This window comes from Myotis daubentonii, chromosome 1 (assembly GCF_963259705.1).
Source record: "Myotis daubentonii chromosome 1, mMyoDau2.1, whole genome shotgun sequence".
Lineage (NCBI taxonomy): Eukaryota > Metazoa > Chordata > Mammalia > Chiroptera > Vespertilionidae > Myotis > Myotis daubentonii.
In genome coordinates this window covers 187,052,137-187,074,595 of record NC_081840.1, presented here as the reverse complement: position 1 = coordinate 187,074,595, position 22,459 = coordinate 187,052,137, and the positions used below count along the sequence as shown (strand labels likewise).

The 22,459-nt window shown below is 41.9% G+C and overlaps 1 protein-coding gene and 1 long non-coding RNA gene across 7 annotated transcripts in view; one reads left to right on the top strand and one right to left on the bottom strand.

Moving 5' to 3' along the window:
* The window catches only part of ANKRD17 (ankyrin repeat domain 17), a 177,527-nt gene extending 165,467 nt beyond the window's left edge, over positions 1-12,060 (bottom strand). For all 5 annotated transcript variants that reach the window (XM_059668945.1, XM_059668955.1, XM_059668996.1 and 2 more), the window contains exon 1: positions 11,519-12,060. In XM_059668945.1, coding sequence (XP_059524928.1) covers positions 11,519-11,920 — 402 coding nt within the window. In that variant the 5' untranslated portion in view covers positions 11,921-12,060. The remainder of the gene's footprint in view (positions 1-11,518) is intronic.
* Positions 12,061-12,458: 398 nt separating this feature from the next.
* On the top strand, positions 12,459-16,782 carry LOC132218175 (uncharacterized). 2 transcript variants are annotated; one of them, XR_009449093.1, is made up of 3 exons: positions 12,459-13,145; positions 14,533-14,871; positions 16,435-16,782. It is a non-coding gene; the product is annotated as an uncharacterized LOC132218175 (long non-coding RNA). The 2 variants fall into 2 exon arrangements; XR_009449095.1 differs by having other exon boundaries at positions 14,791-14,871; positions 16,435-16,776.
* Positions 16,783-22,459: the final 5,677 nt, after the last annotated feature.

Sequence of the window (22,459 nt, the reverse complement as noted above, 5' to 3'; positions counted from 1 at the left end):
GCATCGGCCTGTGGACTCAAGGGTCGCAGGTTCGATTCCGGTCAAGGGCATGTACCTTGGCTGCGGGCACATCCCCAGTGGGGGTGTGCAGGAAGCAGCTGATCGATGCTTCTCTCTCATCGATGTTTCTGACTCTCTATCCCTCTCCCTTCCTCTCTGTAAAAAATCAATAAAATATATTAAAAAATATATATATATTGGGGTAGCCTGGCTGGCATGGCTCAGTGGTCATGGTTCGATTCCCCATCAGGGCACATGCCTGGGGTGGAGGGCTCTATCCCCAGAGGCAGCCAATCAATGATACTCTCTCTTCATTGGTCTTTTTATTTCTCTCTCCCTCTTCCTTCCTCTCCGAAATCAATAAAAAAAAATTAAAATACTGGGGTAAAGGTCTCCAGAAGTCATCAAATAATAATTCATTTTATTATACAAAAACATTTTTCTACATCATGAAAATACTGAAAACAGACAGAGAATATATGTAACAAACAGAACTGTGAAGAATATCCATAAATATAAATAACACCAACAAATCACTAAGAAAAAGGAACTAATAGAATAAGGATAAAACAGTAAATTTTCAAAAGAAAGCAAAATGAAAAAAAAAACATGAAAATTTACTCAATGTCAATAGTAATCAGAAAATTGAAAACCAAAACAAAACACTATCTTTAAAAGATTTAAAAAACTAAGATGACTGACCATTTCCAACAGCATTCTTATACACTTTTGATGAAAGTAAAACTTGGGAGTATTCCTCAAATTTAACATGTGCATAACTCTGGTCCAGAAGTTCCATTTCCAGGAATCCATCCCAAAGAAATGTTTTTATACTAAAAAATAATGTAAAAGGATGTTCAAAATTCAGCTTACATGTGCAAAACAATGTACTGAAAAATACAACAACACATACATGTCTATTAACATAAAAGATCAAGCCCTAGCCAGCACTGCTCATCGTTAAGAGTGTCCGCCCTAAGGGTGGAGGGTTTGATTCCAGGTCAAGGGCATGTACTTGGGTTGCAGGTCTGATTCCCCCATTCCAGTTGGGGTGGTAGCCAGAGGCAACCAATCAATATGCAATGTGTCTTTCTCACATTGTTGTCTTTCTCCCCACCTCTTTCCCTCCCTCCCACTCTCTCTAAAACCCAATGGAAAAAATATCCTTGGGTAGGATTAACCAAACAAACAAACAAAAAAAAGTCAAGTATATTATGCACATTCATATTACGGAACATTCATAATAAGTGAGAATGAGGCAAATCCTTATGTACTCTCTTACACACACACACACACACACACACACTCACTCTTCCTCCACCAAGAAAGCAGAACATTTGATATACACCTATCTGTTAGTAGCATTTACCCTGAGAGTGGGATAAAATCTTTATGTATTAGAAGACTGTTTTTAAGAAGTTAAAAGCATTCATTAGTTTTTATAGTTAAATAAATATATAATAATTATCTAAAGGTTCATCTCTTCAACTGACATATTTTGGGAATGCTCATCAATGAAATTCTTAGCAGACAAAATTTCTTCGTTAATCCTCACCCAAGGATATTTTTTCCACTGATTTTTAGAGAGAAACATCAATGTGAGACACACTGATTGGTTGCCTCCCACACACACCTGACTGGAGCCAGGGATCAAGCCTGCAACTGAGGTACCTGCCCTTGACAAACCCGGGACCCTTCAGTCTAAGGGCCAACATTCTAATCATGAGCCAAACTGGCTAAGGCAGCAGACAAAATTTCTAAGTGACAGTTCTGCTCTGTGTGATAATTTGATTAATACACCACCAAGAAAAAAGAAAGAAAAGAATTTCAAACAATGATTAATTCTGGAGAATAGGATTATAAGGTGATTTTTGTATTCTTTAGATCATTTTTATCTTGTCAAATTTCCATAAATTTGTATGTATAGTTTCTACAAATATATATAATGTTTAATTAATATTTGATTAATATTTAATAGGAACACTGTATATAGAAATCTCATTTAAAACCTATTTAACAGTGTACCCTACCACTGTCCTTTAACTCAATTTCTCACATTTTAACACATCTCTACCTGCAGCAACCATAAGTATACTAATATAGCTACCTCTTTTCTTACTACAAAATCTTCAGGTAAAAATTAGAATAATTCTTTGGTGTAATATAGTTGTCAAGAACACTCGAATATATCACATACAGACCTCATCTTAAAAAAAATACCAAAAATTATTGAGTATTCTAAAAGATATTCATAAAAGATATAAAGTGTACCCTACCAGTATTCTAAAACAGAAACAAAACAATCCCTATGAGACCAATTATAAAAACAAAGTTACACTGAAAACTAACATAGACTCCTAAGTAATTATACAGGTTTAAAATCATCTTCACAGTTTTAAATTATAATCGTGTTATCTCAATAAGACTTAAATGTTATAAAGCTAGGAATACTGTCCCATTTTCCTCAAATCCCTCATAATCTAAAGTGATTTTTCTGGGTCTGAATAATGCTTCTTTAAAAAATTTACTTAAAAAAGTATACTAATAGTGGCACTTACCTTCTAAAAATCATAAAAAAAAAACAGAATTCCATCACTGTCCTAAATTTTTATGTGTATAAGTTTAAAAGTTTTACTAACTGCAGTATGTATAAAATCATTTAACTCAATACATACAGCTATAATTTTAAATATAACTAACTTTTTCAAATTCACTGACAGGGAAATGACTGAGATTATGAACAGCCACACATAAGAAATAATCAATATTTATATTTGCCAAATAAAAGAATTAACTCCTATATTGCATCTCGCACTAGTAAAAGCTATATAATCTGAGACTTTGCAACAGGACTATTTTGTTATTAAGTTGGAATAACAAATAAGAGGGAAACATCGCCTAGAGAAGGAAGGAGATAATAATGGGGTCAATGACTGAACTGGAAATAGACCTGATGTAACACAAACGACGACTTCCTTTTCTTCTCAGGTTTCATATTTAGGGTGATAGGAAAGAAGAAAAGGAAAATAGTACACCCTGTTATTTACTCCAAATTCAAAACTGATTAAACCAATTTTTCCAAAGATCTGAACATTTTTCAATCAAAGGTTCTTTAGTTAAAAGACAACCCATGCCCTGGCCAGTATGCTAAGCAGTTAAAGAGCATCAGTTGGGCGCACCATATACCTGAGTTGCAGGTTTGATTTCCTTATGTGGGAGGAAACCATTTGATGTGTCTCTCTCACATCAATGCTCTCTTTCTCTCTCTTCCCCTCCATCCCTTCCACTCTCTCTGAAAATACATACATACATACATACATACATGCATAAATAAATAAATAAAATATCCTCAGGAGAGTATTAACAACAACAAAAAAAGAATATATGAGGAAAAACCCAGACCAAGAATTAATTTTAGAAGTTTTTATTTTTTAATTTATCTTTCTTTTCTGTTCTTTTTATTTTGGAGGGGGCAAGAGGATACAAAAAAAAAAAAAAAGAATTAGATTAGACCCAATGACAGCCTAGAAAGGGGATATGCCCTGGTAGAGATTCATAGCTATGGACAAGTTTCATAAAGTGTTAGGTCTAGTCTATACTTTCAAATTATCTCAAAAAATGAGAAATGAGTTCACTTAATTTCAAAACTGAAATATTCACTATCTAATAATACACCTCATATTTTTCTCCATGTTATATGGTTCAGTTTGAGTAACTGGTTAATTTGAACATTACCCAGGAATCTATATATATAAACTAGAGGCCCGGTGCACAAAAATTTGTGCACTGGGGGGGGGGGGAAGGGGGGTCCCTCAGCCCGGCCTGTGCCCTCTCGAAGTCTGGGACCCCTCAGGAGATAACGACCTGCTGGCTTAGGCCTGCTCCCGGGTGGCAGAGGGCAGGCCCAATCCCTAGGTGCAGCCCCTGGTCGGGCTCAGAGCAGGGCTGATTGGGGAGTTGGGGCGCCGCCCCGTCATGCACAGAGCAGGGCGGATTGGGAGGTTGTGATGCCACCCTCAGTCACGCTCAGGGTAGGGCCAATTGGGGGGTTGGGGCACTGCCCCCTGTCACACTCAAGGCAGGATCGATGGGGAGGTTGCGGCGCCACCCCCTGTCACGCACAGAGCAGGGCCCATCAGGGGGGGTGGGGCTCCTTACCCTGTCACGCACAGAGCAGGGTCGATCAGGGGGTTGGGGAGCTCCCCCCTGTCACGCACAGAGCAGGGCCCATCAGGGGGTTGGGGAGCTCCCCTCTGTCACGCACAGAGCAGGGCCCATCAGGGGGTTGAGGAGCTCCCCCCTGTCACTCACAGAGTAGGGCCAATAGGGGGGTTTGGGCACTGCCCCCTGTCACACTGATCCCAGTGCCAGTAGGCCTCTCGGCTCCGCTGATCCCGGTGCTGGGAGGCCTCACCGCTCTGCTGATCCCAGTGCTGGGAGGCATATTATCCTTTTACTATATAGGATAGAAGCCTGGTGCATGGGCGGGGCTGACTGGTTTGCCCTGAAGAGTGTCCTGGATCAGGGTGGGGGTCCCCACTGGGGTGCCTGGCCAGCCTGGGTGAGGGGATGATGGCTGTTTGCAGCTGGTCACACACCCTTCAGGGTGGGGGTCCCCACTGGGGTGCCTGGCCAGTCTGGGTGAGGGGCTGAGGGCTGAAGCTCCCCACTGCTCCTTTTTTTTTTTTTTTTATTTTGGGCCAGCTTTAGCTCTGGCTCCAGCTCTGAGGCCTCTGCTGCTGAAACAATGTATAACTCCAGCTCTGAGATTCCGGCTCGCTGAAGGCAGGTTTCTGGGGTTTTGTTTAGCTTCTATATTTGTTACAATGTTTCAAACTGCAGGCTCATAGGCCAGCAAGGCAGGCGGGGAACATTGGTTTCCTCCGTCACTGAAGCAAGCAAGCCTCATGTTAGTTTCAAGCTGCCTGGCTGCCGGCCGCCATCTTGGATGGCAGTTAATTTGCATATCGCCCTGATTAGCCAATGGGAAGGGTAGTGGTCGTACGCTAATTACCATGTTTCTCTTTTATTAGATAGGATGCCTAAGTGACCGGAATGACCGGTCGCTATGATGCACACTGACCACCAGGGGGCAGACACTCACAGGAACTGCTCCCTCGTGGTCAGTGCACTCCCACAGCCAACCTCCCCCAGCTGGCCAACCTCCCGTGGTCCCTCCCCCCAGCCCCTGGGCTGGGACGGGGAACTGGCACCACAGCAGCAAGGGAAGGGAGGGGCAGGGAACTGTGCGGTGTCAGGGCACTGATGATGGCGGCGTCGGCATCCAGCGTCTATTCCTTCCGCACCCGGCCCAGTGACCGTCGCCTCCTCTCTGACCCAGCCCTGCTTGGCCTGGCCCCCGATCGGTCCTGATCACCAGCCAGGCCTAGGAACCCCACCCATGCACAAATTTCATAAGAACATAATTAAGTATAACCTGTAGTCCTCCTTGTTCATGTTTTCCATCCCCAAACCTACAATCATTTGTAAACTATCTCTCTCTAGAAGTTCCCTAGTTTTAGTGATCATTTCATGGTACAACACCATGTATCACCACATTATTTAAATAAAGATTACGATTTCTATTATCTCCAATATCTTATATAATCTTATTCAATATTATGCTTAACTTTTCTGGAAAAAGCATGCTTTGTTCCAGACCATTTATCCAAAAAGGAATATTTTTTTACCCAGGACTCAAAAAACCTATTTAACGTTTTCAATTTATTCCCAACCATCTTGTTATTCCCATAACCACAATTCAGTATGATCTATCTGCGCAATTGGAGAGAGATTGCATCATATATCAAACTTGTTTTATAAAGAAACTAAATAATACTGGCTCCAAAAAATATTCCGTAAGTATTGTGATCATCCCATTTTTTTCTACCTGATCCTCTTTTATTTATAGTTTCATCCAGAAATTTAAAATAACTCTCTAACAGACCAGGTAATGTTTATGAATTCTGTAAGATGACAGAAAGCAACCTCAGTTTTGCTTTCAATAATTATTCCTGTATTAATTTCGAATTTTAGAGCATTCTTGGTGAAAATAAAATCCAACATGTTGCTTTCAATAATTAAAATCCCAAATTATAAATCAGGATAAATGATAATTATACTGTTCCACACTTCCACTTCCCCTCATGACTGTATAAGAAGAGTTAATAGAAAACCCCCAAAAAGTTAAGAAATTGAACACCATAAGTCAGGAAGGGTATTTTATTTCTGGATGACAAGTGGATAAATGTATCTCTATCAGATAGGAAAGGTTCTAGGGAATAGAAGGGTATTCATATATACCCATCACCTTCAATTCCCTAATGACTTGTTTTTTCCAAAAGGTGAAAGTTGAAAGTTGTTGTTAGTCAGCCTAGGCATAGTTTACCAAGGATAATGGTGCCCTCTATTGGTCCTAACAAAAACATAAGTGGTACCAGCAGGTATTACTTCATATACCATTATGAAGTAAAATTCTTGTTCATCTACAGTCAAGTTCAAAAATTATAAGGAAGTTCACTACATCCACATTCTCTAACACACTAAGTTATTTTTATAAAAATGCAGAATACTGTTCTAAGTGCAAATACATTGCCTCAGGGACCTTAAAAAAAATCAATCTCCTAGTCAACTGGATGCCAGTATAAGCAGTCTAATGAATAATCTAGTGAATTTCTGGGAGCCACATTATGCTGATTTGATGATTATTCAACAATGAAAATTTTTACAATACTCCAATAAGGTTGATGAGGTTTGACGATGACTAGAGTAAATTGAGTAGAGTCCAATTAAAACATCTGACAGAAGTCCACCACAAATAGCTGAAACCAAGTTTGGATACCTTAAGACTTGAGGTCCTAGCCCTAACCGGTTTGGCTCAGTGGATAGAGCATCGGCCTGCCGACTGAAAGGTCCCAGGTTCGATTCCGGCCAAGGGCATGTACCTTGGTTGCGGGCACATCCCCAGTAGGAGGTGTGTAGGAGGCAACTGATCGATGGTTCTCTCTCATTGATGTTTCTAACTCTCTATCCCTCTCCTTTCCTCTCTGTGAAAAATCAATAAAATAAAATAAAATAAAAAAAGACTTGAGGTCCTGAATAATGAATCAAATATGATGGCACCTATTTCATAGGGTTATGTGGAAAATGAAATGAGAATACATGAAAGCTGTATTAACTCATTTAAATCTCATAGCAATGCAGTAAAACAGGATCTACTATTATTGCCATTTACATACAATAAAAATTAGGGGGAGAGAGTTTAAGTAATTTGCCCAAGATCTAGGTGTATGGATAAAGGATTTGAATACAAGCTCCAGGGCATGCTCTTAACCATTATGTTAGACTTGACACACAATAGGCACTGAATAAGTAATAGTTTTTATTATGTTTTTTAAATGTATATATATCTAGGTGGCTTAAAGTACTTATCAGAAATTCAATAATCAATGTCTATTAGTTTAACTGGCTTTCCCCCTAATACCTGTGGAAATCCAAACTCCAACTATTTGGAAGCCCTTGGATCCAAGAAAAAAAGAACACTATTCTTTCTCTTGGCTTCCTAAATGAATTCATGGAAAATGTTTATCGAGTATTGTGCTTAAACAGAATAGGAGACAAGATAATTATGACATAACTAATGCTTCAAAGAGCTTAACATCTAGTTTACAAATTCTGCTTCTTCAATTAAGATGACAATGGGAAACAAGTAAGCCTCTCAACCCTACCTCTTTCATGTCAATAAAGATTTTCCAAAATACTTTGAAAAGTAAGTCAGTACTAATTTATTTACTGGTTTCCCTTGTCTAAAATGTCTTCACTAGGTTTGTTCCTTAAATTTAAAGCCTTAAGTTATCTATAAAAATATATGGAATTCTGATCAACTTCTGTTGCATTTACATTTGTACATGAGTCCTACTTTTAAAAAAAATGTTTTTTTATTTATTTCAGAGAGGAAGGGAGGGAGGGAGAAATGGAAACATCAATAATGAGAGAATCATTGATCAGCTCTCCTGCATGCCTCCTCCTGGGGATCAAGCCTGCAACCCCTGACTGGGAATCAGACCATGACCTCCTGGTTCATAGGTCAACACTCATCCACTGAGCAACACCAGCAGTGCCATGAGTCCTACTTTTAACAGAAAAATTTTCCTGTTTGAATTCTGCTTTAGCAAACACTGATGCAATTCAATTACATTTTAAAATGCATTCAGTAGAATACAATGTTATATTTTAAAAATATGTTTTTAATGATTTCAGAGAGAGGAAGGGAGAGGGAGAGAGAGATAGAAATAGAAACATCAATGATGAGAGAGAATCATTGATTGGCTGCCTCCTGCAAACCTCCTACTGGGGATGGAGCATGCAACCCCAGCAGGTATCCTGATGGGGATTGGTGTGTGACCTTCTGGTTCACAGATCGATGCTCAACCACTGAGCATACCAGCTGGGCAAATGCAATGTTATTTCTGAAATGGACTATCAACACTTGCAATTTCAACATGTTTCTCTTTGTAATATTAGAGTTAGTAATTTAACTTAATCTACTAATTTGAAAAGAAGTGCATCACAGCAATATGGAAAATAGAAATGTACTTCTTAACATAAAAGCTGTTAGGAAAGACATTTCTATTTTCCATATTGGTCAGTTACCCACTGAGAGACAAAATAATTATACATTTTTTCATTTTTGACCTAAGGTTTTGTGTCAAATGGGGAGGGAAGAGGAAGAACTCTTGGTCTTATGTTTTTGTTTCCAGGTATATCCAAAGTGACACCAATTATCTAAAACACGATTATTCTATTCTGAAATGCTGAACAGAAAATCCCATTTCAATAACCTGTTTTAACATTTAATAAGAATTAGATTCTTTTTCTTCAACACTCAATGTTTCAATTACATTGGCTTTCCTTCCAACTTTTCCTCTTTCGGCAGAAAGAATATCCAGCCAGCATTTCTTTATAGCAAATGTACAGGTAGTTATGCTATCCTCCACCTTTTCAGATTAAATACCCCCAAACCTTAACTTTTTATATTCCTCTTTAACCTTGTGATGATTTTTAATGGAACGATAATCTCAAGAATCATGTCATCCACATTTTTCACTATATAGCTAATAATATAATGAATTAGAAAACGGACTTAAATACAAGTATTAGCCACAAAATTTCCTAGCACTAGAAACTTAAACTTCTGTCAATGTCAATAAAATGGTAATGAAGTGAAAAACATTGCACAAGTGGTCCATTTACAACATATAGTGACCATGAGGTTTATTTATTTCTTTATTTAGGTCAAGGATGAAGGCAGTTGTAGACATACTGTGTACTCCTTTCTGTTTGCTTATCCCTCATCATGTATCTATATAGATTATTTTTAATGGTTGCACTTTCTTACACTTATCTTTTGACTTGCTGTCATAACAAATGTCAAACCCACAATACAGAACAAAGTAAATTAAAAATAAACACTCCCCTAGTTGATCAAATTCAACATATACCATTCCTGGTTGTTGTTTTTTAAAGGAAAACCTACCTAACTCACAAAATAAGCACATCTACAAACTTAAGACTTTTCTACATGATGTTAAGAGATAACTCAAAGTTTTGCTTATCAGACCAAAATCCAATGGACTAAACTACCTAGATAAGTGAAGTTTGCAGCATAATAATCCAGTAAGTAATGCATTCAACTTGACAGTGAGTTCCAAACCAGAGCTTGATATCTTGTTAGAGAATTTAAAATCTTAACATTGGTATTTTACCCACAATTACATGATTGTGTTACCATGCAATTCACTGCCTATTTTTTGAAAGAGGTCAGGAAGGGAATACAAAGAATTAAGTTGTCAAAAAGTGTACTGGTCTGAACTATTAGAAAACTCTGATTTGTACTTCTGCTACTACTCACCACAATCAGTTTCCTCTAAGCCTTGTTTTCTTAATCAATAAAACAAAAGAGTTGGACTAGATTTCTCTAAAATGTTTCTCATCTCTGTGAAGAACCATGCAACTGAAAGTTCTACCTACTATAATAGATTTTATTGAAAACAGGATCCCATCACATCCCCCTCTTCAATGTTTCAAATGTAGCCTGTACCACAACTATCCTGAAACATCCAAATAGGTCAATACAATATCTATCAATACAAATCAATCCACAGAATTCAACAGGTTAGTGGAATAGCTGGAAATGTCCATCTCTTTGGTACACATATTTGAACTATTACATCCCTGCTTATATATAATGTCATCCTGTCTGAGGTAAAAGAGAAACTGGTCTTCTACTAAAAGACAAGTCTCCAACTCTTTAAAGCGTATTTCTCTATTTGAACAGAATCCAAGATTCAATAATGCAATTTTCAAAAAAAAACAGCCTTGCACCAAGTTAAGCTCTATGTTTGTAAAAGAGAATAAATGGCAAGTCGTACTTCTAGACAATTCCGTTGTTCTCTCATAACTAATTTTATAACCAGCCTTTAAAGCTGTTTTCCTTCTGCCTTAAGTTACAACTTCTTTACCCATATCAAAATTCCCTAGCTTCCATTTCAGAGTGCACAAGAGTGACCAAAAAAAAGACAAAACACCCCCAAAAAACAACAACAACAACCCTGCTAACTAGTAAGGCTAACCCTTAAGCTTGTCGTCAGCATGGTATGCTTTACTGAACTTTTGGGGGGTTCCACGGCCTCCTGTGAAGAACGAGGTCCTGCAACGCCGCCTGTCTGTGGACCCAGGAAAAATTACAAACAGTTATGAAACCAGATCACTAGGACAAACCAAGAGGCCTTCCTCGTCCAACTCACCACAACCCAGCCCGGCTCCAAGCAGGCACCTGAGTTGCCCCATAGCACCTGGAAGACATGACCTAACCTAGTTCTCCCTCACTAAGGAAGCACCTGGAGAGCTCATGTGAACGTCCGTGCGAGGATCAAACGCACTTCTCATCCTCTGCATTGCATATAAATGTACATGGCTAGAAGACCAGTTCATGCAAAAATCCTTCAAACAGGGAGGAAGTGAAGGTTACTTCGGCAGCCACGATTATGAGAAAAACCTGCAGCAGAACAATACGGAAAAGTACGGCTGCTCACGTGTCTCTCACACACAAACACAACTCTAAATCCATGACCACCTTACCTCCCCCGCAAACTGCTCCTCGAACCGCACAACTGGCAGAAATTTACCAACTTCCAGCCGTTCCCCAGGAGACTCGCCGATCCATCGTCTTCCTCCCGCCCCCACCCCGCCGGGTGCTGCCAATGGGGAATCTAACCCGTCCCTCCCCTCCCGGGGTAGCGCACTGTTCTCTAACTCCGCGGACTCGGCGGTGCTCCCACCCCCACGTGTCAGCCGCCCTCCCCCCCCGCCCCCCGCCTCGCGACCCGGGCAGGGGAAGCCGGCCCCCGAGAGAAAGCGACCCGCAGGAATCGGCCCCCCCCACTCCAAGTGCCCTCCCACCCTCGGCCCCTACCCTTTCCAGTCCCTTCCTCCTCCTCCCTTTAAAGCAGGCCCTTGCCTCAGAAACCTCCTCTTCCTCGTCGTCGTCGTCCTCTTCTTCCTCGCTGTTGTTGCTGCTGGTGCCGCCGCCGCCTCCGCCGCCGCCGCCGCCGCTGTTGTCGCTGTCGCTGCTGCTTTCGCTGCTGCTGGGGGGTCGGCAAGTCCGGTTTCGCTTGGCCTTGTGCTGCTGCTGCGGCGGCGGCGGCGGCGGCTTCTTCTTGAGGAGCAGGTCGCACACTCGCACCATCCCACGAGGAGACGAGGCCGAGCGAGCCCCGCTGCCGCCGCCGACCTCCGCCGCCGCCGCCGCCGCGGGGGGGCCTGCCGCCGCCGCCGCCGCCGCCGCCGCCGGGGGGCTCCCTTCTCCTTCAGCAGCCGCCGCCGCCGCCGCCGCCGCCACCGGAACCGTCGCCTTCTCCATCCCCAGGGAAAGAGGGAGGGCGCGGACGGGGGAGGGGCGTGGGGGCTCCGCTCTACCGCGACTTGGGCTGCACCGGGGCCAACACAGCGCTCGGTGCCGCCTCCGCCGCCACCGCCTCGGTCACCTCTACTGCCGCCGCCGCCGCTCCGCCAGCTCTCACCTCGTCTCGCGATACTAAGGGCGGGGAGCCTGGCGGAGGGAGGAGAGAGCGTCAGGGAGCAAGGGGGGGCGGTGAGACGTACAGGAAGACCCGGGTGTCGGGACACTCGGAGGAGGGGAGACGACCGTGCAGCGCGGGGAGCGCGCCTGGGGAGACCTCCGACGGGGCACAGGGGGGACCGAACGGGGCCGCGGTCCCTGCCGTGGCGCCCGCGAGCGCCCCGATTGCTTCTCTCTGCTCGCTGCTTCCCTCACTCGCAGCCCTCTGCCGTCCTGTCTTCCTTCCCCACTTGAGACCAGATCGCCGCCGCGGGCGGAAGTGTCCGTGACGCCATCAGCCGGCGCCCGGACGGTGGCGCGCGCGTGGACGAAAGTGAGATTTCAAGGGCCAGTGCCCGGCTCCCCCGGGCTGGCGGCGCCTGGGCGCGTGTCCGGGCTGCGAGGAGCGGCTCCCGGCCGCGTGGGCGCCGGGCACTTGGTTAGCGGGAGGCCCGGACCTCCAGATCCGGGAGGTGGGGCCTCGTTTTGCTCTGTTGTACATTGTTTTATTCCTGCCTTTTCCCTCCCCCCTCCTCGCTGCCAACTCCTAAGTGAGCGCTTTGGCTCCTGAGAGATGGCCTGGCGTTAGGGGGCGAGCCCTCGCTGCCTAGTTGAAGTCTTGGGTCACACTTCCTGAACCTGCGTTTATGCTGTGTGATACGATTGGGTTTGTAGTCTGACCACTACAAACCTAAAGTTCCAAAGGCGAGAAGGAAACGAGATCTGGGCCAGGCTTTGCAGACGATTCCCGGAATGACGCCGGCGTGGTTCTTCCGCCCTTCACCTTCCCCGCGTTTACCTGCGAAGTGCCTCGTAAACAGTCAACCTTGTCCATGCACCTCTTGGGAGGAACATTGTGATGGGGGTTGTGAGTTTACTGTGGGTGTCCGAAGAACCTCCGGGACTTTGGAAATAATAGCGTAGTTTATTCAGCTCGGGATTGCCGCTTTCTGATCCACGAAGAGCACAGTGGCGTAAGGTAAACGAAGCAGACGTCCAAGGCAGATGTACTGGCACAAGATAAAAAGTATGTCTCCGCTGGCGTAGGTGTCATCTTAAGACGGCTAAGTTTAGCGGCGCGTGCCTGAATTTTGGGGGGCTTTTTTCCTTTTAAAATTGGCATACCGAATGAAATGTGGGCAGTTGCCAGTCGCTCTATAGAGTACTAGGGCAGAATTGGCAATCACTGAATCAATCCATTCAAGCAAAAATTCATCATGTGCCTACTGTGTGGATAGTGTCGGAAACCAAAGTTGGCTTCCAGAGGCTTTATAGTGTAATGGGTGCTCTAGCAGGTTTACACACCAAGGACTAACCATCTGCCTGTTCCTCTCCTGCAGTGTTAGCCGAGTTCCTGTGCAGGACAGTAGGCAACGTTGTTTATCTACCAGCCGTGGGCAAACTACGGCCCGCCGGCCGGATTTGAAATGAATAAAACTAAAAAAAAAAAAGACCGTACCCTTTTATGTAATGATGTTTACTTTGAATTTATATTAGTTCACACAAACACTCCATCCATGCTTTTGTTCCGGCCCTCCGGTCCAGTTTAAGAACCCATTGTGGCCCTCGAGTCAAAAAGTTTGCCCACCCCTGACCACACAAATTTCAGTTCTATAACTTCAACTGGATTTCTCCTATTTTGCATGTCTTTCAGCACCTATGCCTCCCTTCCCACCAGAATACTTTTTGCAGTCTTTAAATTCTGGCCACATTGCATTATATGACTTTACTTCAAACTTTACAAGAAAATTAATGGTGTTAGGCACAAACTCCTTCAATTTTCCAAATGCTAGAAAATTAGATACTTCTTTGCTTTTCTCCAGTATCAGAGGAATGAGATACTCCCCGTTCTTATGTCAGATGAATTATTCATCTGTTCCCTGGTTCCATTCCATCTTTCTCTTCATTTATTATCTTTTCTGTCTTTAATCTTCCACATTTCTGGTTCCCCTCTATTTCCTTCACAGTCAGGCTTTAAAAAATATTCTATGTTCAATGTCTCTTTTTGTTATCAGAATGTCATTCTTAATTCTAAATTCTGTACATATGCTATCAAAAATTCTGTCTTTAAAGTAACCCCATTATTTAGAAGAAAATGAGTTATTGTTCTTTTATAGAGTACTGAAATTATCTTGGTGGCACTAGTAGGATGAGGTCAAACTTAATAGATTGGAGTGACTTTCTGTTATTTTTATCTAGCATTTTTTTTTCTTTTTAGAACCTTGTGACAGAGACTTGACCAGCCATTCATGAGACTTATTTTTTCTTCCTGGATATACTAGTACAGCTAGAATAAATTTCCCAATTTTCCTTGCCATGTGGTTGACTTTTAGTCAATGAAATATGAATGGACATGATATGCTCATTTCCAGGCTTAATGGGGTCCTCCCTTTCCCTTCATCTTTCTCCATCAGATTGAAGCTAATGAGTATAGAAACCTTGAAAACAATATGTTGGAGATGTCGGAGCCAGAAGAAAGAAGGAGCATATGTGACTAAACCACATCCAAATTAGAAAACACTTCTTCTTTTTGGACTTCTTATAGGAGAGAAAATTAAGATTTGAGAATTTACATCTTACAAGAACTAGAATGACCATAACTAATCCAGAAATTGGTATCAGAAGTGGGGTACTACTAAGACAATAACTTAAAATATGTTGTATTGTTTTAGTGATGATACAGCAGATGTTGAAGAAACTGATATCAGAGGCTGGAAGAAGGAAACCCATGCTTTGCAGTGGGAGAATAATTGGTAAAACTGTTACCTGTGATAATTGAAAAGCATAACACCTATCTATTGAGGCTGTAGTCCAGAGGAAACAGTTCAAAATTATAGTGTATTTTGAATTTTACATTTTACTTTTAGATAAATTTTACTAAAGAGAAGCTTTTGAAATAATTACAGAAATTAAAGAGCATAAGAAATTTGGAAGAATTGGTAAAGATGACATTTTCTAGACATTGAATGGTAAAATGAAATGAAAAGGACTTGAGTACAATTTCTTTTAAGATTTAGTTCTGGCTGAAACCGGTTTGGCTCAGTGGATAGAGCGTCGGCCTGCGGACTGAAGGGTCCCGGGTTCGATTCCGGTCAAGGGCACGTACCTGGGTTGCGGGCATATCCCCAGTAGGAGATGTGCAGGAGGCTTCTGATCGATGTTTCTCTCTCATCGATGTTTCTAATTCTCTATCTCTCTCCCTTCCTCTCTGTAAAAAATCAATAAAAATATATTTTTAAAAAAAAAAGATTTAGTTCTGGATCAAAGATCAAATGAAAGCTTTGGCCTTCTCATCCAAGACCATTATGTTGGCTGGGATGATGTTTTAGAGAAATTGACATGGGCAAGGAAGCAAAGAAGTAATTCAGTTTTGTCAATTATATAAGAAAGAACTTTGGGAGTAATTACTAGAAGCAAATCTATATATACAAAAGGCTAATATGTAAAGTGTCCCCTCTGGAGTTGGACCTGGAGTTCAACCGCTTGCTATGACTCGCGCTGACCACCAGGGGGCGGCATGGAATGAGAGAAGGTCCTGGCCAGCAGCAGGAAAGCCCCAGTCGGCCCTGATTACTGGCCAGGCCTAGGGACCCTACCCGTGCACAAAATGTATGCACTGGGCCTCTAGTAAATCATAAGACTTAATTTCTGAAGGAGTTTTATTACTAATCAAATCATGAACCTGGCCAGTGTTGCCTGGCCTATGCACCGAAGGGTTGTGAGTTGGATTCCCAGTCAAGGGCATGCACCTGGGTTGCAGGTTCGATCCCAGCCCCAGTAGGGGCACGTGCAGGAGACAACCAATTGATGTGTCTCACGTTGATGTTTCTCTTTCTCCCTCCTTCCTTCCTCCCTTCCAGTCTTTCTAAAAAATCCATGGAAAAAATATCCTCAGGTGAGGATTAACCCCCTCCCCCCAAAATCATGAACTTGGTTCAAATAGTGTTCAGTTGTTAAATAGCAAGGCAACTGTTCAACCCCAAACTTGCATAAGTAGGAAATAAATGCTTTACAGCTCCCCGGTACCTAAATGGAATGTGGCCATGGGAAATGATGGACAAAACATTTCAGAGGCTAGTATCGGGTCCATACAGGGACAGAGGATCACAAGGGAGTTTGAAAGACTAGATTGAGCTCTCATCAAAACTTCCTCCACCCTTGAGAGAAATGCCTGTGAAATATTTCATTATTGCTGTTCATGTGTATTGCCTAGTGTCACATTTTTCTCTATTCTAAATGAGCATTTTGTAGTTACCTGCCCATGATCATTGTGTTTCCTGGGAAATGGGGTGATATGAGAGAAAACTTGTCTTTAGTTCATAGGTTGCATCTGGACCTAATGAAGATGACTGCATTACCTGAACATCTAGATTTTAGCCCAGCTGGTGTGGCTCAGTGACTGAACATCAACCTATGAACCAGGAGGTCACAATTTGATTCCTGGTCAGGGTACATGCCCAGGGTACGGGCTCAATCCCCAGAGGGGGTTATGCAGGAGGCAGCGATCAATGATTCTCATCATTGATGTTTCTATCTCTCCCTCTCCTTCTCTCTCTCTGAAATCAATAAAAACATTTTTTTAAAATCTAGACTTTAAGCTTGACTTAGTGACTTGGTAGAACTTTAGATTGGGGTGGGATGTGTTCTGTGTGTATGAAGAGAGATAAAATAAATATTTAGTGATAATTGTGGACTCTTGTAGTCACTACATTCTTTTTCTGGGCACACATTCTATTTCTCAACCTCCCTTGCAATTGGGCTAACTATTTTGATGTGCTAATTAGGTTTTAATTAACTAGAAATATGAGTAGAAGTAATGTGTTCCTATTGCAGCTCTGGTCCATAAAGGTATCACATGAGAAGTCCTCCAAGATCTCCCATTCCCTACAACTTGAGGAAGATGAACACATTTGTATTGGAAGCCGTGCATTAAAGATGGTGAAACCACGATATAGGACTCAGGTTTCCTGAATCAGCATTTGGAAGATAGCTGCCTGCCTGTTAGGAATACTTATGTTAAAGTTCATATGCATTCTTTTGTGTTAAGCCACTGAGATGAGAGTTTATTCTAATAGTAGAGGCCCGGTGCACGACATTCAGACACTAGGGGAAGGGGTCCCTCAGCCCAGACTGCACCCTCTCACAGTCTAGGACCCCTCAGGGGACGTCCACTTACCAGCTTAGGCCTGATCCCCCCCAGGCCTAAGCCGGCAGTCAGACATCCCTCTCACAGTCCGGGATCCCTTGCTCCTTACTGCCCGCTTACAGCAGAGGTGGGAGAGGCCACCATCACTGCACTCACCAGCCAGAGCCCAGCTCCTGCCTTGAGCGTCTGCCCCCTGGTGGTCAGTGTGCATCATCGCAACCCATCGTTCTGCTGTTCAGTCAATTTCCATATTGGGGTTTTATTATATAGGATAGACCTACCTTTTTTTCCCTGGGTGCAACCATCTATTACCTGGTCCTAAGTCCCATACCACAGGGTGGACCCATGAATCAGGCCAGCCAAAGTACCCTATTCCTCAATTATAATAATTGGCTCAGGAATGGACAGGTTAATTAACAAAATAAAGCCAGTCAGAGACACTCTCATCATTTGGGTTAGCACTGTTGAGGAAAAAAAAAAATACCTCACTCTGAAATTAAGCAAGAACTTTAACTATGGCTTTGGCCAGCATGCAGAGTGAACTTGCTTGAGAATGAAATTATTAGAAGAAAATGGAAGCAGTCTCAATGGTATTGGAGGAGAAAAGAGCCCATGATTTGAGACATATTTTCTGGCTCTTTTCTCAGAGTTGAAACCCTATGGGGTAAGGCAGTGGTTCTCAACCTGTGGGTCGCGACCCCTTTGGGGGTCGAACGACCCTGTCACAGGGGTCGCCTAAGACCATGGAAAACACATATGTAATTACATATTGTTTTGTGATTAATCACTATGCTTTAATTATGTTCAATTTGTAACAATGAAAACACATCCTGCCTATCAGATATTTACATTACGATTCATAACAGTAGCAAAATTACAGCTAGTTATGAAGTAGCAACGAAAATAATTTTATGGTTGGGGGTCACCACAACATAAGGAACTGTATTAAAGGGTCGCGGCATTAGGAAAGTTGAGAACCACTGGAGTAAGGGATAGATACAGCCAGGAAGACTTCAGAATTCAAAAACAGGGAGCTTATGCCTTCTACCCAGGGTCCCACCTGGTAATTTGCCTAATGGAGCAACAATCAAGTAGAAATGGCAGCATAATATGGTTAAGCTGAGAGGATCAGGCAGCATTGAAAACCACTGCTGTGTCTTACTTGACTACAGTGGACTGAAAAGGAAATACGGAATTCCTTAAGAGGTTTATAAGTGTGACTCACAGTAAGAGCCCAATTACTTTCCAGGAGTTTGCTGCAACACAGGATGGTGAAAACTCATGGCAGAGGCTGTGGTATGAATCCATGGGTTGGATAAAGGATCCTATTGAGAGGACACTAACATCCCTCTAAGTTCTGAGGTAAGGATAGAGGGAAAACGGCACTTTGAGAATTGATTGCAAGTTGTAGCAACAATGGACCTTTCAGCAACAAATTCAGATGGCATGCTGACCAGATGCCCCTCCAATAATGCCATGGTGATGAAGAACTTACTCTTAGCAACCATATAAAATCTTAGATAAAAAGAGCCTAATAATACTTTAAACTTAAAATTCCCTGAACTTGAATCCAAAATTGATGTAAAATTCAAAACAGACTATTAAACTGAGAGTACGAAATCTCAAAATAGCAAGGTTTGGATTTTTATTCCTGGCAAGTACATAATATTGTCCAGTGTCAACAAAGAAGATTCCCTGAAATGTAGAACTGGTGAGTCTAGGTGGGGTGCACAGTAATAAGAACCCCTTGGTCCTGGGCAGTATTTACTGTGTTGTATGCAGCAAGCAAGAAACCCGTTGAATTTTAGGTCTTAGACAATGACTATATCAAGATTGAAGTTTTCAAGAATTTGGTAGAAAAATGCCAGGATTTTGGTGTGTGTCCATTAGTGAGGTCCTACAAGAAAGAGATGCACTTCAGATCAAGCTAGCTAACTGAATGCAAAAGAAAGAATGTATTTTTGACACTCCCTTTCCACATGAACTTAGTAAGCCATGTGGCTGAGAATCAAATAAGCCTGCAGTTTACAGGTTTGGAAAAACCCACATTCTTTCTCCTGACCTAAAGTTGATGCAAACAAAAATAGGGAGTTGAAAACACAGTAAAAGATGTCATTTGAACCCTGGAAAAAACCTGATCCTGATCACCTCATGCATCTCTTGCTGTATATATCCTGTCTGACAAAGGTTGTCAAATTAGTCCTGTTGTGAGAAGTCATTCGCTGAGATGGAACTTGTGGGCAAGGGAACAGATGTAAAACCTAGCAATATTTCCTTTAAACCTCATTCTTCAGCTTATAATTTTGGCTCCAAAGGTCAAAAAAGAAATAGTTAAGTTTAGTTGGCTGGACAATAGACCTTACATTCCAACCTTGAAACATATTGCTAAGGGATAGAAAACATTCACATACCATCTCTGTTTTTGGTTTCTAAACCACAGAGTTACCAAAAAGCAAAGTGACTAGCAGGCAACTAAGATTGCAAGAGAATTTTATTGACAGAAACATGAAGCCTTGCAAACAAAGGCGTCTGATTGCTTAATTTCAGTACCCATTACATGTGGGCAAGAGATAAGGCAGTGTCTTCCAAAGAGCAAACTCAAGACCACTATATTAACTGACCAAAGACCCCATCTACTAGGTAATTAGGGTAGTCTTGCTCTTGTTAAGTCTATAGCACTATTTAAAATTATCTTTATTATTCTGTAGCATGAAGAGTTACATCCAGGCCTGACCAAAAGAAATGCAGGTTATCCAGAACTCTTCGTCTTCAAGCAAGATGCAAAAATTGGATGAGACTTGGCATGTCTCCCGTTGAGGAGAAGAGTTGTTCATGGGATAATTACGTTGTCTTTGTCTAAGGGCATTAAAAAAATTATATGTACTGAAAGAAGCACAAATATAGATGCTGGGTAGCCAAAGGGTGGAATGTAGTAGACCACAGTTTTTGTATGTCCATTCTTTCAGGAGATGCCTTTCTTTTAGCTGATTAATCTGTTAATATGTAATTTTTCCCCTGCCCTAAAAATAGGCATATGAACCAAGCTAATCTTTCCAGAGTCATCTATGAAAATTTTACTGAGGCTAGATCTGCTGTTGATTATCTTTGACACAACATGGAGAAAGCTTCTCTTACCATATAGCAAGAACAGAAGAAAGCAGATATGAACAATAGAGAGTAGAGTCCAGATGATATCACTTGACATCAGTATCATAGGCTCCTCATTGTTCTTCATTAATTAATTGGCCAGTGAGTTCTGCCTTTTCTCCTACCCACCCCTGCCACTCTTATTTAAGCCATTTTAAGGTAAATTTCATTAATTTTCAACTAAAATAGCCCTGACCAATATTATTCCCCTGGGTGGCAGAGTCCCATTCTTAGAGAATCTTACAGAACAAGGATTGGAGCAGTAGTTCTAACTGTCCCACCAACACCACTTGGGAGACATTTCTCAATTACCTCCCTTAGAGGAACTAGCTTTATTAAATGCCAGAAGCCGGTCCATCCTTGCTGCTTGACACAGTCGCTGCAGGAAAGAAACATCTGCACAGCATATGTTTCAAGGGACCTGGCGTATATAGTATACTGTTCTTAATATGTTTGCTCCCCTTAGTGCTGTGTGTTTTAACCAAGGTCACCTCTCCGAGAAAGGTTGTTTCCCCAGGTAGGAATTTTTCCCTGAAGTCAGGGAGGGGATGAAACTCCTTAACTAAGTGCCAGGCGGGTAGTTAATCACTACAAACAATCATGCTTAAGCTACATAATCTTTACTCCCTGGAATGGAGATAAGAAACGCCCTAACCTTTGTAATAGAAATTGACAGGATTAAAATCAACTGGGATAAATACGGATGTAACAAGACAATAAACAGCAGAACCTCCCTGGAGATTGAGACCAGAACTTGGCTGGAGATCCTGGCTAGGCTGCTGATCAACTGAACGCTGTCTCCATGTCATTCCTTCATCGCCGACTCTGTCCACACCTTTGGGGACCCCTGGACCTGCTGGGGTTGGACCCCGGCAATTAAAGAAGAAACTAACTTTATTAAGGAAGATACTGATTTGTGATTTACTTCTTAATTGCCATTAGCCTCGTCAGCCCCTACTTCACCTAACCCTTGTGGGATTTGACAGTTGTTGCACTTTACAAGGAGATCCCAATAAACTAATTCCTCTCTTCTTGCCTAGGTTCTGAACAATAAAATGAAGTGATATTGTTTACCCCTAACAACTGATTCCCATAATTAGGCAGATTATACCTCCAATTCCTAGCAACTCTTGACAAAACAGTTTGGAAGATCAAATGAGAATTCAGACTCTAGACAATCTTGTTCTTGGAGGCTAGAGGACAAAGCTAAATCAGATATTCTTCACAATTGTAGAGAAAGACCTGGAACTAGTTGAGGTCCTTTCATAGGAAGAAAACATCAATGTCAAGCAAGATGCTTTCTCTACTAGCATCATGGACCAAATCTTACTTGAAACCTACTCCCTTTAGTTTCCATAATAACCTTCTAGTTCAGTGGTTCTCAACTTTCCTAATGCCACGATCCTCATGTTGTGGTGACCCCCAACCATAAAATTATTTTCGTTGCTACTTCATAACTGTAATTTTGCTACTGTAAACAATATGTAATTATATATTTGTTCTCCGATGGTCTTAGGCGACCCCTGTGAAAGGGTCGTTCGACCCCCAAAGGGGTCACAACCCACAGGTTGAGAACCGCTATTCTAGTTGCTTTATCTCTCTAATCCAGTGGTTCTCAACCTGTGGGTCATGACCCCTTTGGGGGTCGAACGACCCTTTCACGGGGGTCACCTAAGACCATGGAAAACACATATATAATTACATATTGTTTTTGTGATTAATCATTATGCTTTAATTATGTTCAATTTGTAACAATGAAAATACATCCTGCATATCAGATATTTACATTACGAGTCAGAAAAGTAGCAAAATTATAGTTATGAAGTAGCAACGAAAACAATTTTATAGTTGGGGGTCACCACAACATGAGGAACTGTATTAAAGGGTCGCGGCATTAAGAGGTTGAGAACCATTGCTCTAATCATTCCCACTTACCATATTTGTCTATGTATAAGACGCTATTTTTTTTTCCCTAAAATCGTTACACTGATAATTGAGGGGCATCTTTTTTTTATTTCTTAAAGTATTACAAAGAGTATTACACATGT